This window comes from Octodon degus, unplaced genomic scaffold (assembly GCF_000260255.1).
Source record: "Octodon degus isolate 3935 unplaced genomic scaffold, OctDeg1.0 scaffold00138, whole genome shotgun sequence".
Classification (NCBI taxonomy): Eukaryota; Metazoa; Chordata; class Mammalia; order Rodentia; family Octodontidae; genus Octodon; species Octodon degus.
This window is the reverse complement of record NW_004524714.1, coordinates 6,075,736-6,096,533: the sequence shown is the minus strand read 5'-3', so window position 1 is coordinate 6,096,533 and position 20,798 is coordinate 6,075,736. Positions and strand designations below refer to the sequence as shown.

Here is a 20,798-nt window from a genome sequence, read left to right as displayed (position 1 = left end):
ACTAAACCATCTCCCTGGGCCCCAAGTTATCTTTTAGACACATATGGAAATACTAAAAAATGAGATGTGGCTTCTTGGATTTGCTTCAAAATATTACCAAATTGGAAAGTAAAAAAGAGGGATAAAATCAGTTACCTATAAATGAAATTAGGCAATCCATATACTTAATATTACTTAATACTTAATAGTATTACTTAATACTTATAGTAATACTTAATACTTAATACATAATACTTAATATTAAAACTGGGTGATGAAGGGCTGGGGAGATGGCTCAGTGGAATAAGCGCTTCCCTGGCAAGCTCAAGGGCCTGAGTTCAATCCCCGGTTCCAGGAAAAAAAAAACAGGGTGATAGGCATTTGGGGGCTGATTATAATATTCTATTTTTATAAATGTTTAGTTTTCAGGATAAAATAGTTTAAAATTATTCTAAGCACCACAGAAAAAGAAATGAAAAATCATGTTTAAAAAGAGTAAACAGTGTATCCACCAGACAAATTATTGGTATAAACCTTTCATAACAATTTCTCTTTTTTTTTTTTTTTTTTTTTTTTTTGGCAGAACCAGGGATTGAACTCAGGCCCTCAGCGCTTGGCAGGCAAGCACTTATTCTACTGAGCTATCTCCCCAGCCCCACATTTCCCATATTTATGAGAGGCGATATAAAGTGTTCCTAATGTTATAAAATTATAAGTGGTACTAAAGACTGAACTAGAGACTTGTTAAGTGCTACACCACTGACCTGTACCTCTAGCCCCCACCCTTTGTTTTTGAGATAGAAGAAGTCTAATTACCCAGCCAAGGTTAGAACTTGTGATCATCCTACCTCAGCCTTCTGATAGCTGGAATTACAAGTGTGCATGTGTGCTATGCACCCTGCTAGGATTGCGCTTCTAATTATGTACAACTTATCTCTCTTAGGAGAACATAGGCTTCCTCTTTCCTCAACCAGCAAGAATATTGTCATATCAGGATCTCAATCCTTCAAATAAATTCAATAAAACCTACTATGCATCACCCTAACATCCTCCCCAAAGGAAGAAAATACTTTACAGAAAAAAAAAAAAAAAAAAAAAAACTATAAAAAGAAACACTGCCTGGGATATGGCTCAGAGGCACAGCACCTACCTGGCAAGTGTAAGGTCCCAAGTTCATTTCCTGTACCTCACAAGAAAAAATTATTAAAAAAAGAAACAGAGCCAGCCAGATAGCTCAGTGGACTAAAGCACCTGCTTAGGCAGAGCACAGCGGCCGGTGTTCAATCCCCAGTATGCCGTGCCGGCCCTCCCCTGGGACATGCTGAGAGAGCAATTGAGACTGGGCATGCTGGCATACACCTGTAATCCCACCACTTGGGAGGCTGAAAACAGGAGGCTCACTACAAGTCCAATCTGTGTAGTGAGACCCTGTAGACCCTGCTGACCCTGTACCAAATATTAAAAAAAAAGGAGCATTTATTTTCTTCTTACTTTTTTAAACTTCAAGGTTTCAGACAATTGAATGTTTCATTTTCGGAGCCAGCCAGATAGCTCAGTGGACTAAAGAGCCTGCTCAGGCAGACAAAGAGGCCGGGGTTCAATCCCTGGATGCCGTGCTGGCCCCATCCCCGGGGTGTGCTGAGACAGCCACTAAGACTGGGAATGGTGGAATGATTGGGTGTGGTGGAGCGCGCCTGTAATCTCAGAGCTTGGGAGGCTGAAAATAGGAGGATCACTAGGCGTCTGATTTGTGTAGTGAGAACCTGCCAACCCTGTACTAAATACATTTAAAAAAAAAAAAAAAGTTTCATTCTCTGCAAGTGATAATCAGGACAGTTTCCTTTTATATTAAATGGCATCATCTCTGCTGAGGACAATATTCCTTAAAATTGCTCTTCAGGTGAATTTATTAATTTCCCCTTAAGAAAAACAAAAAACAGGTTCTGAAATTTAGAATTCAGAAGGGAAACGGTGTGGTTCTGGAGACGCAAAGTTGAACACACACACACCCCATCCCAGCTCCTCACGCTCCCTGAACTACAAGAACTGCTTGGAGTCCAACAGCATCTTTCCTGATTCACTTCCTTCCTTCCACTTATTCACACAGCCCAGCCAGATCAATGCAACACCCCCAAAACCCTTCCTGTGACTGAAGTGAGTTCAAAAGTTGTTCTCTTTTGTTTCTCTCTCTCTAAATCTACCATGGACATATTTCCTTGGAACAATTTGGTTCATTCCTCCTGAAGTCTGACAAAAGCGCACACATTCTCTACGGAGCCCTTCAAGATTCCTTCCTTTCTCACTGCAGACCAAAATGACTTCTCCCAATTGTAACTTCTTCCCTTGAGAAAAATAAGAGCACTATATAATAAATGAGTTCTTACAAATGCCACATTTATAACTTTGCTAACTCTGGCAGGCCATCTTTCATTCTTGTCTTGACTTTTGCATGTAATTTGTCACCAAGGTGTCAATTCTACCTAAATCTATCTTAAATCCATCCCTTTTCTTTCCACCATCAAAATCTTACTTCAAGCCTTAATCTTTTGCAATATAAACTATTACAGAGCTCCACAATTTCAGAACCTATTGCCCAATACATTCCTTATCAGAAAAAGCATATATCTAATCTATGTCCTTATAAATTATAACATGTCTTATCATGCTAATATGTACATTAAAAAACAAATTTTGAAGGTTGATCTAAAAATCAATGTAAGATCTAATAATTTTCTCACAGCCCAATAGATCATTCTGCACACAGCAGAGACACCATTGCTCTGAACTACTGCTGCCAGGGAATCTTATTAAAAACCCAAATCTACCTGCATCACATCCTTAACTCAACCCTTCAATGCAGAATGTCCCAATGGCACAAACCTATTTTTTTTCAAATTCATTTCCTATAATGAGTCCACATATCCTGTGTTTCAGCTACACTTTTTAATCCACCTAGGACTTCACGCAGAGTTCCCTTTGCCTGAACTTCCCATTGCTCTTATGAGCTGCTGATTCATACTCAGTATCTCTAAAAGAAAAGTATATATTCCATACTCAATTTCCAAATAAACTCCTGGAATACTGTCTTTTCAATAGAAACATATACATTTTGAATATACCTTTTATTACTTCTTTCATCCAAGTCCTTAAGTCCTAAATACAGTCATGTGTTACTTAACAATGGATATACATTCTGAGAAACACATCATTAGGCTACTTGATCATCGGAGCATCACAGTCTTTAAACTAAAGTCACCACATCAGTAGGCATTACCACTTCATGGAACTAGAGTTACACATTGGTCCATTGTTGATAAAAGTGTCATTAGGTGACACATAACTAGACCTGGAAGAATGGATATAGGTTCCAATAAAGAGAGGAAACCAACTTTCTTTTGGTCTCTTTTGTCTTCTTTATCTCCCCAGGCCTAACTAGGTCCTTTTAAGCAAAAAGGATGCTGTAAACCCAGAGATTAATTTCCCCTATGGCCAGGAAAGAGGCTGAACTTTTCCAATTGCAAACAGCATTCCAAAAACAAGGATCTTGCACACACATTTAATATTCTGAATCCAAACACTTCCCTAGAGTGATGTTCTAAATTTTATATTCTATATCAAACTTATCTGACCTATAAGCCTCTACAAATTGACTGCAGAGATTAAGAGTAGAATGATGGAGTACCATAAATATTTTCCAGAAAAGTCATGAAACTTTAAGTGGCTGACTCTGGGCACTAATAATGGAGAAACTGGTTTTTGAGGAAATTTATTCTACCACCCAAAATCTTTCTATGTTCTCCTATTGGGACTGGGAGGGAGCACTGTGCCAGAAAGAGGAAGGAAAGAGAAACTAGAGGCAGGCCTGAGGAGGAAGTCACATTTCAGCTCCCAGTTCTATCATAAAACAGCTATGGATCATTGTTGTTACACAAGAGGCCACAAGAACCAACAAATCTGTCCCACATATGGGAAATGGAATCCTTTAAAGAGCAGTCCCGAAAAGCAGACAAACAAAGAAAAAATTGCAGCAGAGCTACATTAAAAAGCCAGTGCTCAGGTCAGGAGTGGTGGTGCATGCCTGCAATCCCGGCATTCAGCCTGAGGCATGAGGACAGCTGCAAGTTCAAGGCTGTCCTGGGCTACATGAAGAGTTCAGGCCCAGCCTGGGCTGCAAAGTGAGACTGTGTCTCAAAAAACGAAAAACAAAAAACAAGAAGCCAAAACTGCCTCTGTAGTTGAAAATAGTGAAATGGGTTTATCTTCACTTCAAACCATGTAACTCCCACTACTCTTTCTTTGGGACTCCCTCCTTCCTTTTTCAGGACTCTTCTTCCAGTTCAAGTCCCAACCTCTTCTGAGAAGTCTATTCTGATTTTATGTCTCTTACACAACTCATTTGGGACAAATGATAGCCATAATGAAATGTCACTTTTGGTACAGCAAGTTTGGAAAACAATTTTAATAGTTCCTCAAAATGTTTACACTGGGGCTGGGCATGGCGTTGCATGCCTGTAATTCCAGGGTGAAGTAGGATTGCCAGGCAAGCCCAAGAAAGTGAGTTCAAGGCCAGCCTGGACTACAGAGACCCTGTTCAAAAAAAAAAAAAAAGTTTATATAATTAACTAATGATCCAGCAATTCCCATTCTTAGGTATATAACACCTCAATATGAAAATGTGTCCACACAAAATGTTGACAGCGTCTGGGTTATAGCTCAGCAACACAAGCACCTGGCTGGCAAGTACAAGATCCTGAGTTCAATTCCCAGTACCAGAAAGAAAAGTTCACAGCAATATTATTTATAGGGAAAAGGAAAAACAATCCTAATGCCTAACAACTAATGAGTAGATAAAATGATAATACCTAACAACTAATGAGTGGCGTGTTTCCTACCAATAAAAAGTAACAAACTAGGCATGGTGCTGCACACCTAGAATCCCAGCAACTGGGAGGCTAAGGCAGGAGGATCATCAAATTTGAGGCCAGCCTGGGCTACGTAGTGAGTTCAAGGCTAGCCTGAACTACATATCCTGTCTCAAAAAAAAAAAAAAAAGAATAAACACTTGCACAGGCTGCAACATGGTTAAATTTTGAAGCCACTACACTAAGTAACTAGACACGTGAGAGACTGTGTACCACTCCATTTACAAGAAATGCCCAGAATCACAGCAAGTGTAAGTAGTGATAGCCTAAGGTTTGGAGGGCTTGGGAATATGAAGTTTCTTACTGGGGTGAAGAAAATACTCTGGAATTCAATAGTGGTGGTCAGTCACACTTCTGTAAATATACTAAAAGCCATTTACTTTAAAAGAATAAATGGTATAGCATGTGAACATCTTTGGTAGTTTTCAGATTACCACAACCTACAAAACCTACCTCAAGCTCCCTGACCTCATCTCAAGCCTCTTTGACTCACTACTCAAATCTTCTATCAGTTCCTGAAATGCATCCAGGGTTCCTTTACCTCCAGAACTTCATGTATGCTCTACCCTCTGCCTTGAATAATAAGTCTTACCTGGTCTCTTGACATGACTAATACCTCTTCATCCTTTTGTCTCAGCCCAAATGTCATCTCCACTGTGAGGCCACCCTTACTACTCCAAAATAGAACAGCCACTCCCATCACTCAGCATCTTGTTCCTTTAAACATATCCATATAGACTCATGTGAATTTACTGAGTTCACTTATCTGTCAGATCCACCAGACTATAAGCACTTCATGACAGTACGGACAAATCTGTACTTATCATTAGAATTCCTGATGTTCAACACACTTCCTGACACGTAAATGCTAATAAATGGCAATATTTTTATTTCTCTAACATTGCCATTCCTTCTGTAAATACTACCACTGGTAATGCCACCTTCACCACTTCTCCTTCTATCCACCGCCCTTAACCCCTTCAGACCCTCACTCATTCTTTAGCTTAAATATTATCTCCTTGATGAAGACTTCTTTTCCTGATCCCTCAGAGTGGGCAATCTCTCCTAAACTTCATTATCTATTCATCCACATCAGCAATTACTTTACTGTATTGTACTTGGAGTTTTGGTAGGGTTTAAGAAGCTTGGGGAAGGAGTGTTTTGGTTTTACATTTATGCTTACAATTTTAGAAAGTGTTAAAGCAAAGAAAACACTTTTTACTTTTGTGTGCCTAGTACTTAGCACAAAGCCAGGCACATACGGCTAATTACAATAATGGCTACTATTTACTCAATGCTTACTCTGTTTGACACACAGTTCTATAATAAAGGAGTGAATGGATAAATTTCTTGGGTACCAATGTCACAGAGGTCACAGTCTGACAGGGACAGAACACAGGTATACAGGTTAACGCAGAGCAACCACAAGGCCAAATCAGTTGCCCTGTTTGGTCCCCATACCTGCAAATGTATTAGTATGCTTTTCTCTGAGGCCATAAATGTCAAGTCTCTTCAAACTCACTTAGAATACTTCCTTCGATTACTTACAACCCACTTCCTGTACTTAGTGCCTGGAAGCAATTTCTAGGATGTCACCACAAGCAATATTAAGCTGCCGCACAGTTTCCTGCTGTGTGTCTGCATTATCAGTTAAATTGCTTCATATTAACCACATTCTGGTCCACCGGGATCACTCAAACACTAAGTAAGATTTAACATACCTGTCGAAGATTGTCAGTTACCACTGCTCCTTTCATCCATCCAGACCAACGTCTGCTCAGACTTAAGATTTAGGCTTCCTGGATGCTATCTGCATATGGGTGACCTTCCTTCATGGACTAAAGTTTGGCTTGAAGCAAGACAATGGTCCTTTTTAAAAAACAAACTAAACACTCTTTGGTAAAAGAAGATCCTGCTTAGAGCAGGACAATTTGGCTTAAAACTGTTAGAAACTCTTCTTCCTCAAGGGTTTATATAGCAAATTCTTTTAACTTTGTGTATATTCAAATCAGAGAACCCAATCTCAGGTAGAATTTTAATTCAAAGCCTAACATGTTTCTTCAATGTATCCCATAAACTCTTCCTAAACAACCATGTGCCAGTCATTGAAATTTACAAGCACCAGTCATTGAGTGTTTGACACAACAAAATTAGGTAACATTGTTTCTGCCCTTGTTAAGTTTGCGTCAAAGTTTGTGTGACAGACAACTAGACACGGCCCCATGGCACTGATAAAAAGGGCCACAGAAACATAGATGGGGCATCTGGTCTAGGCTATGGGTGGGCTGCGGCAGCATAGCACTAGAGAACAAACATCAATGAAGGCTTCCTGGGGGTGGCATCTAATTCTAGACCTAGACTTTCACACCCTCATTTGAGAAAGGTGATTAACAAATAGCACATTGGACAGCTGTGAGGATTTGATATTGTGCTCAACAGCCTTGGCTTGAAGGTCTGACCAAGCACTAAATCTCACCAGCTGCGCCTAGCAACTCACATGCTTTACCACTGATTATGCAACAGACATGAGCTCCACAATTACACACAGTATTGTTTTTAATCAACTTTTATTTATTAATAATATGACAAAATCCTGCTCTGCACATTAACAGTCTTAAGTCCTTGACCATTAATTTTTTTCTCCATTGCTTAAACACACCTTTCTCTCACAATTCTAAAATAAAATATATCAGATGTTCTTAGTCTTTTGATAAAAATGTACTTTAGAAATCCAAACAATTACTGAGTTTTTAATATGACCCCAACATTCTTGTTGGTGCTGTTTATTGCCCATAATGATTCTACAACCTGGTCACAGGTGACCTCCTTCAGCCCTCGGAGAGCCCAGATTAAAAGGTAGTCTGCACTGTTTTATAGTTAGCCTGAAAGAGCTGGAATTTGAACCCAAATCTGATTCCACATTGTTCTTGTGACACCACAAGCATCAGAGATAAGAGAAAAAACACAGGCAGCCATAGTGTTCTACTGCTTGATGCCTCCTGCAGTGTGCCCCACCTCCCACTAACCTAGCAAAACTTCAACACTTAGCTTCCACCTCAGCCAAGTGAACACCTTGAGCCAACATCTATTCTGTCCTGCTAGCCTGAAATGATCAATAGTAGCCCACACTCTGTGTTCTCCAAAGACTAGGCTGGCTTAGTAGGTGGTTTCCTCAGCACAGTTTCCTCGGCACCTGTCTACCCCCATTCCCAGCATCAGGAGGAAGTTGCATAATCAACAGTCACCATAAATCACAACTACTTTTCATAACTTCTCTTTTCATGTTTGCTTTCAGTCGCACCACAAACTAACACATTTCCCAAGCCTAAAATTTTACCACAGAGCAGTTTAGTTTTAAGATCAATAAATCTATTCTTCATACTAATTTCACACCTTAGTAAATTCCTTTGCCCTAATGCTCAGATATTATAGTGATGGGTTCCACAAAATGTACTTGAGAAACATACTTGTCAACGTGCTACTGTCAAGAAGAGAGGGACCTGACAATCATCTGAACTTCCGTTTATAGGAGTTTAAAGCCATTTCTGACATTGGTGTCATTCAAGTTTCTGAACTCTTCCACAACAAGAAAAGTAAGCATCCTCACACATACTCTGCAACTCTAAGATGGCTTTTGGAAAGTGTTTCTAAGTGCTATTGAAATTCAAGTTTACAATTCTTACTTGGAAGCAAGAACTATAGTTTAAGGGCCTTTTTAATCCCAATACAGTACAAACTGCATCTTTTAACCTCCTCAGTCTTTCAAGCTCTTATTTGGAGCACACTTCTACCCCCCCCCATTTCAACAAAAATAAACAGCATGCTCATCTAACACTTCCATGTTCCATATAAGCAAACTTATTTCATTTACTAAATGTCTCAAAGCTACTGCAGCACCTATTAGACACAGTTTGTAAATGAGAAGCCTAACCACTCAGGGGACCACAGGCTGGGCAAGGGTCATATTGAACCAGCTTCACCTAGACATGAGAGGCAATGTTTGAATAATTATTAGGTTTTGCCCTTGAGGCTCTTCCCCTTTTAAACTTCCCTAGTACAGTTCTTAAAATGCTGAAATAAACACATTCCGCAGACTTTCTTGCAAGAGGGTTTAAAGTGTCTTGTGAAAGCTGTTTTACCAAAAAGCCTGCGCTGTCAAGTTTGTTTTTAAATACCCTTAAACAATTCTATTAGTCATAGAGAAAAAGCGAACATTTGTTAGTGATTAGAGATAAAGCATCTCATGTTCTGAGTCTGAGGAAGGGAGTGGCCAAAAGAGGACTCGGCTGGGAGGAGAGATAGAGTCAAAGGCAACACACCCAAATTGGACCACATAAAAGTTGTACTTTCCAAGTCAACTTTTATGTTCGGAAGAAGGCAACAATATTCCAACGGATTCTGAACTTAGATGTATCAACATGTCCCTGGAAAATTAACACCCACTGGGCACCACAGGTGAATGAATGGGAGAATTTGCCCAGATTGGGTTACAGATTATAGAGATCAGGTGCTCAATTACAACAGCGGAATCTTCCTTCTAGCCTTTGACCCTTGTGTGTGGGGACTTTCACAGATAAGGGGGAATGGGAGGACAGAAGGGCCTTCCTCCACAGGCCATATAAACCTTAAATCCACCAAGGCCCCCTCCTTCTAAAAATCCACACATCACTTCTGTGGGGGCCGCAGGCCTCCGGCAGCTATGATGCACTCTCAGAACCTGCCAACTCTCGGGGGCGCCCCAAACACACCCATTTGGGGACTTGCTTCCGGAGGTATCCCACTACCCCTCCCATATTCAAAGGCTCTCGGGTAAACCCGCCCGAGGGGAGACATCTCGTAACCTCAGCTGTTCCCGCCATCAGGTGAGGAGGGGGACACCTGATACCCAGCGCCCCTCCACCCCGCCCCCGCGCCTCCCCGCATCGCCATGGCAACCATCCCCCTCCCCGCGTGACGCCCGCACGCGCGGCGCCCCTGGGGTCCAGGCAACAAGTCCCACGCGCGACCCGCGGCCTGCAGCCCTTGCCCGGCCTCGCCGCCCCGCGCCCGGCCCGGCTCCGCCCGGCCGCACTCACTTGATCCTGGAGCCCATGGTCCCCGGGCCTCCTCATGGGCCCGCGGGCCCTGCTCGGCGCTGCGCTGCCCGCCCGCCCGTGGCCGACCGGCCTCCCTCTGGCGCTCTCCCCGCCCCTTCCTCCCTTCCCTCAGGCTGGGGCCCGCCCGCTCGAGGCTCGCTCGCTCCCTCCGCCGCCGCCGCCTCCCGGGGTTAATGTACTCGCTCCAGCCGGGCAAACGCCATGGTCGCCGGCGCGCGTGCCCGGAGCGCGCCGCCCCCTCCACCTCTCACAGGCCGCCCCCTCCCGCCCGCGCCGCCGCCACCCGCTGGGGATGCTGGGAACTGTAGTCCGCTCTCGGGAGGCGGGGCCGCGGGGGGCGGGACCCAAGTATTAGCCCGCCAGCTCCCTGAGCACGTGCCCGCGAGGACTTGGGCAGGACCTCCGTGGGCACCTGTAGGCCTGCGCGGGCTGATCTCCCTCAGAAAACTCCACTACGACCTCCTAAAGAGGTTCTGATTACAGCAGGGAGACCCCCAAGGCCATTGAAGAAACTTTCCTTGTGGTGTCCTCCCACTTTGGCATAGAGATGTCACTCAGGCCTCCCTGAAAACATATTTTCCCTTTGAAAAACTCATTGTCATCCATAAGGTTCTTACAGACCCTGTTATCCCATCATACCATCACTTTCTCCCACATGATCCTTGAGGAAGGACCATTTCTCTAAAGAGATCCCACATATCCACTCTAAAACCACCTGGGGTCGTCATAGGACCCATAAGATGGCTCATCTCCGCCATACCCTTCAGAATTTCTAGTTCCTCTACTAGCCATTTGGGGGACTCCAATACAGAAGCCTCATGTAACCAGAAGAGCCTCTGACTGTGATTGAGTCAAAGCAAATAAAGATACTGAACTTGAGAGCCAAGATTGCGCCCTGCTAGTGTGCCCCATACACCCTGTGGCTCGCTGCCCTGAACACCCCAATTTCATCCCCTGTAGCAACCACAAAGTAAGCAATTGAGACAGCACCCAGTAGCTAACTTGAAAGCTAAGTGCCTGTCCTTTCTGAATCAGACACTTTTTCCTATGCCTGGTTAATGTCAAGTCTCACAATACTCCTGTATTTATAGCCCTGTTTTATAGAAAGTAAACTGAGGGATATTCCCAAGGTGACATAACTAGCAACTGATGAGGCCAAGATTAGCATCCCATCTGAGTAACTAGACATATATTGTAGCTATAGTCATGCTTTAAGGTGGAACCTTTGCCCACAACTCAGAAGACATTATAAACTCAAAGGGTCACCTCTTCTTCAGCTTCTCTGTTTTTTTGTTTATCGTTGTTATTGTTTCTATCATTCTGCTCTGAAATTCCATATATCAAATAAACTTTGATACTTTAAGAAAATGAAATTCCTTATAGCCTCTCTTACATTTTAGCCCTCATAAATTCATAGAATGAGGGATCCCATTTCTGGCCCCTAGTCAGGAAGGTAACTTATCATAGGCCCCTGACCTGGCAGGGGGCAAAGAAAGCAAGAAGATAAATTTTTAAAAAGACTGTTTCCTTTGCATTTATCTTCTGGATGAAGATAATTTCTCTTTTTGGCTTTGCCTTGAGCATTGTTGAAGGTAAAGACTGAAATCTTTTGAAATAAAACAACAACAACAAAAATAAAAATGTTACGCTGCCATTTTGAATTCAAAGTCTTTTGGGCCCAGACACCAACACCGACGTATAAACACCCCCAGGAGCAAAGCTCTGCTAGACAGGCAGGGGCTCTGTGGTGTTTATTCACCCTGTTTCCTATGAACCCTCTCCAAAGAACAGTTGTTATCAAGATCTTCCCTGGAATGAGCAGCCAGTTCAAAAGCTCTGAGCAGGAGACTATAAATAAAACAAAGTTATTTGGTGGAGGGCAAAAGCTGGCTGCTTTTCAAAGGAGGTTGTAGCCATCCTGGCCACAAAAATGTCTAGGTGCCTGCTGGGTGGCGCTCTGTGTGTGTGTGTGTGTGTGTGTGTGTGTGTGTGTGTGTGTGTGTTGCAAAGGCAGAGGGTGGAGGTATGTGTCTGCCCAGGTGGCCTCTGAGACAGCAGGGTGGTCTGGGGAGAGAACACAGATTAGGAATCTGCTTCTAATACCAGATAGGGTTCAATTTTCAGCTCTCCCTCTTGCTATATATACATGTTTGTAATCTTAGGCAAGTTATTCAGTCTGTCTGTGCCTCAGGTTCATCATCTTTAAAATGGAAATGATGATCATAGACCTATTTGGGGTACCAGGGATGTAGCTCAGTAGCAGATCACTTGTCTAGCAAGGGTAAAGTCCTGGATTCAACCTCTAGTACTGCCAAAATACAATAGACCATTTTACTGAAATTTCCATGTGAATTAAATGAGCTAATGATATTTAAAGTATTTAGTGACTAGCCTATAGTAAGAACTCAAAAATTACCAGCAACTATTATATACAAAACACTTAGCATAGTTTGACATGTATGCTTATTTGTTTGTTTGCAGTGCTGGGAGTCAAACCTGGAACCTCATGTTTCCTTTCTCTCTTTCTTTCTTTCTTTCTTTCTTTCTTTCTTTCTTTCTTTTTTTCTTTCTTTTTTCTTTCTTTCTCATGTATTTGGTACAGGATCTCACTATGCAGCTCACACTTGTAGTGATACTCCTTTTTCAGCCTCCCCAGCACTAGGATTACAGGCATGCACCACCATGCCTGGTCTCAGTGGCTGGCTCAGCGCGCCTGGAGGGCAGGCCAGCATGGCATGTGGTGCTGGGTCTCACACTTTCAAGTGCTCTACCATTAAGTTATTATCTTAGCCTGTGACATTCATTATTAATTCTATAGTAATAAGTGTAGTATCAAATTGTTCCATGCTTGGAGTTAGGAGACCTAAGTGCTCAGCTCAACTTTATTGTTTACATTTGCATCCATTAAAATTCAGCTGTGACAGAAGAGTGAAATAACAGAAGCTGACAAAAATAGACATCTATTTCTCTTCACATAAGGTATAGAGATGAGCATCTCAGAGCTGCTATGACAATTACATAATTGTCAGAAACCTAGAACACTCTTTTTTTTTTTTTTTTTGGCGGAACCAGGGATTGAACTCAGGCCCTTGCACTTGCCAGGAAAGCACTTATTCCACTGAGCCATCTCCCCGGCTCTAGAACACTCTTCTTGCCTTCCTACAAATTCCACCTGTACTTCATGGCCTAGGACAGCTGCTTGAACTCTATCTATGTAATCTGCAACCCACTCAGCCAAAGGAAGAACGAGGTATCCCACCCAACCCCTGACCTTTAAGTGTACTCACAGGACTTGCTCATAACATTTCTGAGTCCATCCCCACTGATCAGAATTTAAGTCATACAACTATGTCTCACTAGAAAATGTGGACTTTATTACACATAATCACGCACACAGCTGAAGGGGGAAAGTGGCATTTCTAGGGAAAAAAAAGCAAGACAGGTATTAGATATTGCAAGGCATCAAATAGTATTAGCCATGTGATACTGGCCAAGCTACCTTATTTCTCTGGGCCTCTGTAACCCCATAACCAAAGTAAGAGAATCAGGCCGGGTGATAACTCCCCAAAATTCTGTTCTAATATTCTATAATTCAGCTTCACTGTTTTTACTTTTTTTTTTTTTTTTTTTTTTTTTTGCCGTACTGGGGATTGAACTCAGGGCCCTGCGCTTGCCAGGCAAGTGCTTATTCTACTGAGCCATCCCCTCAACCCCTTTTCACTGTTTTTATAATTCCTTTAAAACTAAGGTGAATTTCATATCATCCAAATAAAATGAAACCCATCTGTCCAATACATGTCATAGGGCCAGTGAGATAGCTCAGCAGACTAAGCACCTACTTAGGCTAGCTCAGGAACCAGGATTCCATCCCTGGCAGGGGAGGCTGAAAACAGGAAGATCACTGTAATTCCAAGGTGCGTAGTGAGACCCTGTACCAAATACATTAAAGAAAAAAGAAACAAATACATGTCATGATCAGTCATTAGAACTGACATCTTCTGGGGAGGAGGAAAGGCTTAGGAACTTTGCCTTCCCAACTGCTGTCAAAATAAGCAGACGGAGCAGATAAAAGTCCAATGGAGGCCATGACACCAGCTGCACTGATGCTGGTGCTGCTTGGGCTCTGAGCTTGAACCTCATGCCACTCTGCCTGTTTGGGTTCTCTGCTTAGGGTGGAGGGGCCTGTGTTACAGAAGGAAGGCAGTGCCTTGAACTCAGGGCCCTGCACTTGCCAGGCAAAAACAGTGGAAGGAAGTAGCTTTAATGACCCTGTGATTATGAAGTGCAAAATGGCTAAGCACATGGTCTGCAGACCAAGATTCAGTGGCCTGGTTATCTTCCTACTACATTAAGTTTTGATTGAATTATTTTATGAAAGTTGTGATAAGTCAAGTATAGTGGCACATGCCTATAGTTCCAGCTACTCGGGAGGCTGAAGCAGGAAGACTTCAAGTTTTTAAAGCCATCCTGGGCAACTGAGCAAGACCTGTCTCAGAAAAATAAAAGGCTTGAGATGTAGCTCAAGGAAAGAGTACTTGTCAACATGTGCAAAGCCCTGGGCTCAATTAACATTACTGAAAAGAGAGAAAGAAAGAGAGAAAGAAAGAGAGAGAGAGATCATTCACATAAAATTTACCACTGGAACATACATACCTCAGTGGTTTTTAGTAGTCAGTCACCACTAATTCCAGAATGTTTCATTATCCCCTAAAGAAACCCACACTTACTGGCAGCCACTAATTTTTCCTCTCTTCTGCCTAGCTATGAGCTAACTTTCTGTGTCTGGATTTGCCTTATTGCAAAGATTTTTAAGTGGCATCGTGTAACATGTGACCTGTATGTCTGGTTTGTTTCACTTAGGAAATCTCAGCATCTCTGTTGTGTAGCACACATGAATAGTTTGTTCTTTTTTTGTTACCACCTAGTATTCTATCGGACAGCTACACCACGTATTGTTGGTCTGTCATTGATGGACATTTCAGTTGTTTCCTCTTTTTGGATATTATGGATAATTAATCCTGCCATGAACATTCCTGTGTTCATGTTTACATGGACATATGTTTTCACTTCTCTTGGATGTAGCGGTTATATTCCATAGAAACAATGGGATGACTGCTCCTGTCTCCCCCCAGTTATTTACCAGAATCATACCAAGTTAAACAGAATTCTTGTGTGTGTGTGTGTGTGTGTGTGTGTGTGTGTGTGTGTGTGATGCCAGGGATTGAACTCAGGACCCTGCGCTTACAAGGCAGGTGCTTATTCTACTGAGCTATCTCTCTGGCCCTTAAAAGGATTTATTTATTTATTTATTTATTTATTTATTTATTTATTGTGATACTGGGGATCAAACACAGGACCTTGCGCTTGTGAGGCAGGTGCTTATGTCTCTGAGCTATCTCTCTGGCCCCAGAATTCTTAACTGTAGAACTTCTCACTGCCTTTTATGTTTAGCAAAGTGCATCCTACAAGGACAATACAGACAGGACATAGCAGTAGCTCAGGGAATAGGCTTGAGGTTGGGCACACCCAGGCTGCTAATTGAGTGAACTTGGAGAAAGTTATTTAACTTCTCTGAGCCTTAGTTTCTTCTTTAATGAGGAGATGCTAATTTCCACCTCATGAAATGAAATGAAATGAAGAATGTAAACCTCTTGCTATATAGTTAATATTCAGTACATAGGTATTCCACAAACAAGAAGACTATTCTGCTAAATTGTCAGATGATGAAGATAGGAGCCACATCGGGTTTATCCACACCGAGATGACAACGTCAAGCACAAAGCTTGACATACAGACAGTAACCAATATTTATTTAGTGAATAAAAGACTGCACAATCTTCATGTGAAGGTACATCACCTAAAAAAAAAATTATAAGCTACAGAACGAAATCTGGGATTTTTTTTTTGAGCTAGATTTTTGCTAAGTTGTTCAGGCTGGCTTCAAACAATTATTTATTTCTCCTGCCTCAGCCTCCTCAGTAGCTGGGCTTACAGGTGTGTGCCGCTACACCCAGTTTGGGAAATGGCTTCTTAAACTTAAACTTAGTATACTGAGTTAATGTATGTGTTTATTTTCTATTTTTAAACCTTCTTTCTTTATTGGACCACCTTTTAAAACTGTACAGCTTGATGATGTATAGTACACTCACAGTGTTACACAGCTGTCACCTGTCCATCTCCAGGGCTGTTTCTATATTCCCAGACCATACTCTGCACCTATTAAACTAGATGTTCCCAACCCGTGGTCCCATGGGTGGCCTGAGACTCTGGAGAGCTGACAACACAGCCTCACTAGGGCATTAGCTTTTTTTAAAAAAATTTTATTTATTTATATGTGTGTGTGTGTGTGTGTGTGTGTGGCCAGCTCAGCCCACCAGGGGGGCGGGGCGGGTTGGCATGTGGTGCTGGGGGATTGAACCGTGGTCCCTGTGCTTTGCCAAGCCTGTTCCAAATAGGTGCTTTAGACCACTGAGCCATCTCACCAGCCCAGGGCATTAGCTTTTAACACTGTGGTGGAACCTTGTTTGGCATTTTGCATGACTCATTTACACAATGTTCCAGCTACCAAGGTACAGGCTGAGGCAACGGAGAAGGGGAGCGTTGGGCGCAGTGTAACTACCTCCATTGCCCCCACCCACGGCCATCGGGAGGGAGACCTTGAGTAGCAGACGTACCTGCATTTGTGTGACTTGGTGATCACATATTTGTGCCTGTGAAGATAGATGTTTGTTGTTAGTAAACAGACGTGTTTTATTTTTCAAACTTTTTTGGTGTATTTGTGACTCTGTTTTCAGTAGACATAAATACACTCCCTGCAAATTTGCAAGCAGAACGCACAGAGTTCCAATCAAATATTAAGCTCAAAGAAACATTTTATTGTGACCCTTGCTTCACAGTGATACCTTATTCATGTCATTACATTAGCAGTACATACATTTGTGGAAAAAAAATTTTTTTTTTCTGTACTGGAGATTAAAGCCAGGGCCTTCACATTTAATTATATCTCTAGCCCTTTTATTATTTATTATTTTTTTATTTTATTACTTGATCGTCTTGAGACAGGGTCTTGCTAAGTAACTTGCCTAGTTGTCCTGTCTGATCTCAAACTTGCGATCCTCCTGCTTCAGCCTCCAAAAGTGCAGGAGTTACAGGTGTACACTACCACATGGTGAAAAACTATTTTCAAGGATGAAACACATGAAGAGTAAAATTAGATCCAAAATTTCTGAAGAGCACCTTGAAAACTTACTAAGAACTGCAAACACTTCCATTGAACCAGACAGTGATACATTAATTTTGCAAAACAAGGCCATATGCTCCACTCGTTTTCGGTTAATATTGCCCCCTTTTTAAAGATATAAAAAAATACAAAAAATGTGTTTTGTTACTTCTGTATATGAACTATATTATATATTTCATATGCAGCCCAAGGCATTTCCTCTTCAGTCAGTGCAGCTGAGGCAAGAGGCCTTGAACATTCATGCATTAAACTATACAGTAACTTCCCTGCCCTCCTTCCTCGACAACTCCTGACATTTTTCTGCTTTGATGAGTTGGACTACTCTCATGTAACCTCACTTACGTGGAATCCTACAGACTTTGTACCCTTGTGACTGGTTTATTTCACTTAGCATAATGTCTTTGAGGTTCATTCATCTTGAAGCCTGTGTCTGAATGGCCTTCATTTTAAAGGTTGGGCGATATTTCATTGTATGCATATGCATTTTGATGATCTATTTATCCGTTAAAGGATTCTTGAGTTGTTTCCACCTTCTGGTACGTGCTAATAATGCTGCTATGAACATGAATGCACTAATATCTATCTGTTCGGGAGTTTGATTTCAGGCTTTTTTTCTGTTTTTGGTAGAGCTGGGAATTGAACCTGTGGTCACACATGCCAGGCAATGCTCCACCACTGAAATTCACGCCAGTCTTTTTGTTTGCTTTGTTTTTTGTTTGTTTGTTTATTGTGTTACTGGTGGTTGAACCCAGGGAATTCTACATCCCCAGCTTTTTTTTTTAACAGGCAGAGCCTTGCTAAATTGGCTAGGGTGGACTTCAACTTGAATCCTCCTGCCTCAGTCTCCAGAAGAATAGCATTACAGGGTTTTTGTTTTTTTTTTAATATTTATTTATTTATTTTGTGTGTGTGTGTGTGTGTGTGTGTGTGTGTATGTGTGTGTGGCCAGCTCAGCCCACCAGGGGGCGGGGCTGGCTGGCATGTGGTGCTGGGGGATTGAACGTGGTACCTGTGCTTTGCTAAGCTTGTTCTAAATAGGTGCTTTAGACCTCTGAGCCATCTCACCAGCCCCGGATTACAGGTTTTAACAGCAGCTACTTTTATTTCGTTTATGTACCTGGAGGCAAAAATTGCTGGATTATATAGTAATTCTGTTTTTAATTTTTTGAGCAACTAGACTCTTTTCCAGAAGAGTTGAACCATTTTACATTCCCTCCCACTCCTAGTATACCAAGATTCCAAATTATCCACATCCTTTTCGATACAGTACTATAGTTCCTGGCATTTGTTTTATTTTGCTGCTTCTGTTTTGCTTTTGGTTCGTTTATTGGTTTTACATATAATCCATCTTCATGACTATGAGGTAGTATTTCTTTCTTTTTTTTTTCCTTTGAGGTAGTATTTCACTGTGATTTTGATTTGCATTTCCTTAATGGTTAGTGATGTCATCTCACACCGTGTTTTCTGCTATTTGTATGTCCTTTTGGAGAAATGCCTACTCAAGTCCTTTGCCCATTTGTAAACCAGGTTTCTTTTTGTTTCTTGAGTTGTAGGAATTACTTGTTTATTCTGGATATTAACTTCTCATAAAATGTATGATTTGCAAATATTTTCTTCAAGGATTGTTTTTTCACTTGGTCTATACAATCTTTTACACACAAAAGTTTTTCCTTTCTTTTTTAAATGTAATCCATTTGTTGCGTGTGTCTTCGGTATCACATCCCAGAAACACCCGCTACTCTAATGCATGAATCTTCTCCCCTGCCCCCACATTTTTTTTTTTTTTTTGGTCTTTTTGAAACAGGGTTTCACTATGCAGCTCAGGCTGGCCTTGAGCTCATTTTGTAGCCCAGACTCATCTCAAACTCACAATGACCCTCCTGCCTCAGCCTCAGAGTGCTGGGATTACAGGCATGCGCCACCACACTTGGCTTCTTCCCCATTTTGTCTTCTAATTAGTTCCTAATTTTTTACTATTACACGTAGGTATTTGATCCATTTTGAATAAATATTTATATTAAGTGTAAATTCAGGATTTTTATGTTCTTTTGCAGGCCAGGCATAAGTGAGCTTGAGCTCTTCCTCCCACATGGCTGGTTGTGCCAACCAATGTGCTCCCTGCCCCTCTATGGCCTATTGTCTCATCGTCGTTAATATTACAACTTTGCAAATATTTAATACTTTATATATTTTTCCAACCACTCAATAGAGAGGGAGAATTGTCCTCACTTTAAAATGGAAATTTCTGATACATGGAAGGCTTGAGTGATTTACCTGGGATGCAAAAGCCAGAACGAAATCAAACTTATCCCTTGCACTTGGCTCCTCCTGATGGGTCATTTGTTACATCCCTAAGATACAATGTCATAGCTTGCTGTGGTTTTCCTCCATTGATTATTGTTCTTAATTTAGCTCCTCCAATGGAGATAAATACTGTTGGCACTTACTTTATAAAATGAGAGAAGGAAAAATTATATCTGTAAGTACTGATGGTCCTGTAAGTTATACCTATAATACAATGGCGATGTATATTTGATAAATAAATGATTGTCATAGGAACAATTGGTGGCCACTATAGTATTTACTAATACTATCTTCAATCTTTTTTTTAACTTTGATTTGCATTTATTTATTCTGAATTTATTTCCATGTGTCGAATTAGTATTTCTCCAGTTGCTTTTGTGCAACCTCCTCTTTTGGTTTAGGAACAGTTCATTCCGTCTTGGTAGGGACCATCTCCATAGAATGAGGGTGCTTGTGTAAGCGCTAATCTGGCCAGGAGTGGCACAACAAGGGTGCTTTGTTCATCTAGAAATGTTCACTGAGCAGAGAATCTACATTTAAGCCCATAAGCTCAGAATTACTGTGCACTTTAAACCAAATGCTGCCAAAATTCTGCACTCTCTTGGTGTCACCAACACAGTGTCCAGCACACTGTTTGGCTAGGGCATGCCTGCCAACTGCACCATTCTAACACCAAATGGTAGCCCTTGTTTCTTTAAAGTGACATCTTTCAGCTATTTGGTGGCTTTTGGGACATGCACATCCTTGATTGCCTGGGCAGTTTCATGAATATTTTTTGTCTCTCTCTGTCTCTCTCTCTGTCTCTCTCTGTCTCTCTGTCTCTCTCTGTCTCTCTGTCTCTCTCTCTCTCTCCCTCCCTCTCTCTGTTTTGCGATACCAGGGATTGAACTCAGGACCCTGTGCTTGCCAGGAAGGCGCTTATTGTACTGAGGCATCTCCCCAGCCCCTGAACCTCTTGATTTGCATGATGTTGTAGGTTCTTGTAGATCAAGTGAACAGTGAACCACTTTGACAGATCACCTCAGGCTGCTTACAGGAGGAGCTATTTTTCATCTTGGTGGCACACCTGAAAGGTTGGTACTGTGATGTGCACTTACAGAGAAGGGAAGTGATTTGCAATCCACCTCCCCACATCACCCAGCCAACAGTGTTAAGAGATAAAGCATGTTCTAAGGACTGTCTGATGCTCAAGCTGCCCTTCCAAACAATTTATACCAAGCTACCAAGCTGTCTGTCTGTCTGTCTGTCTGTCTGTCT

The 20,798-nt window shown here is 41.8% G+C and overlaps 1 protein-coding gene across 4 annotated transcripts in view; it reads right to left on the bottom strand.

The window, feature by feature from the left end:
* The window catches only part of Dennd1a (DENN domain containing 1A), a 578,498-nt gene extending 568,269 nt beyond the window's left edge, over nucleotides 1–10,229 (bottom strand). For 2 of the 4 annotated variants that reach the window (XM_023701685.1, XM_023701684.1), the window contains exon 1: nucleotides 9,977–10,222. In XM_023701685.1, coding sequence (XP_023557453.1) covers nucleotides 9,977–9,993 — 17 coding nt within the window. In that variant the 5' untranslated portion in view covers nucleotides 9,994–10,222. Of the gene's footprint in view, nucleotides 1–9,976 lie in introns of all 4 variants that reach the window. The other 2 variants (XM_004641595.2, XM_023701683.1) reach the window with 2 other exon arrangements.
* Between the last annotated feature and the right edge of the window lie 10,569 nt (nucleotides 10,230–20,798).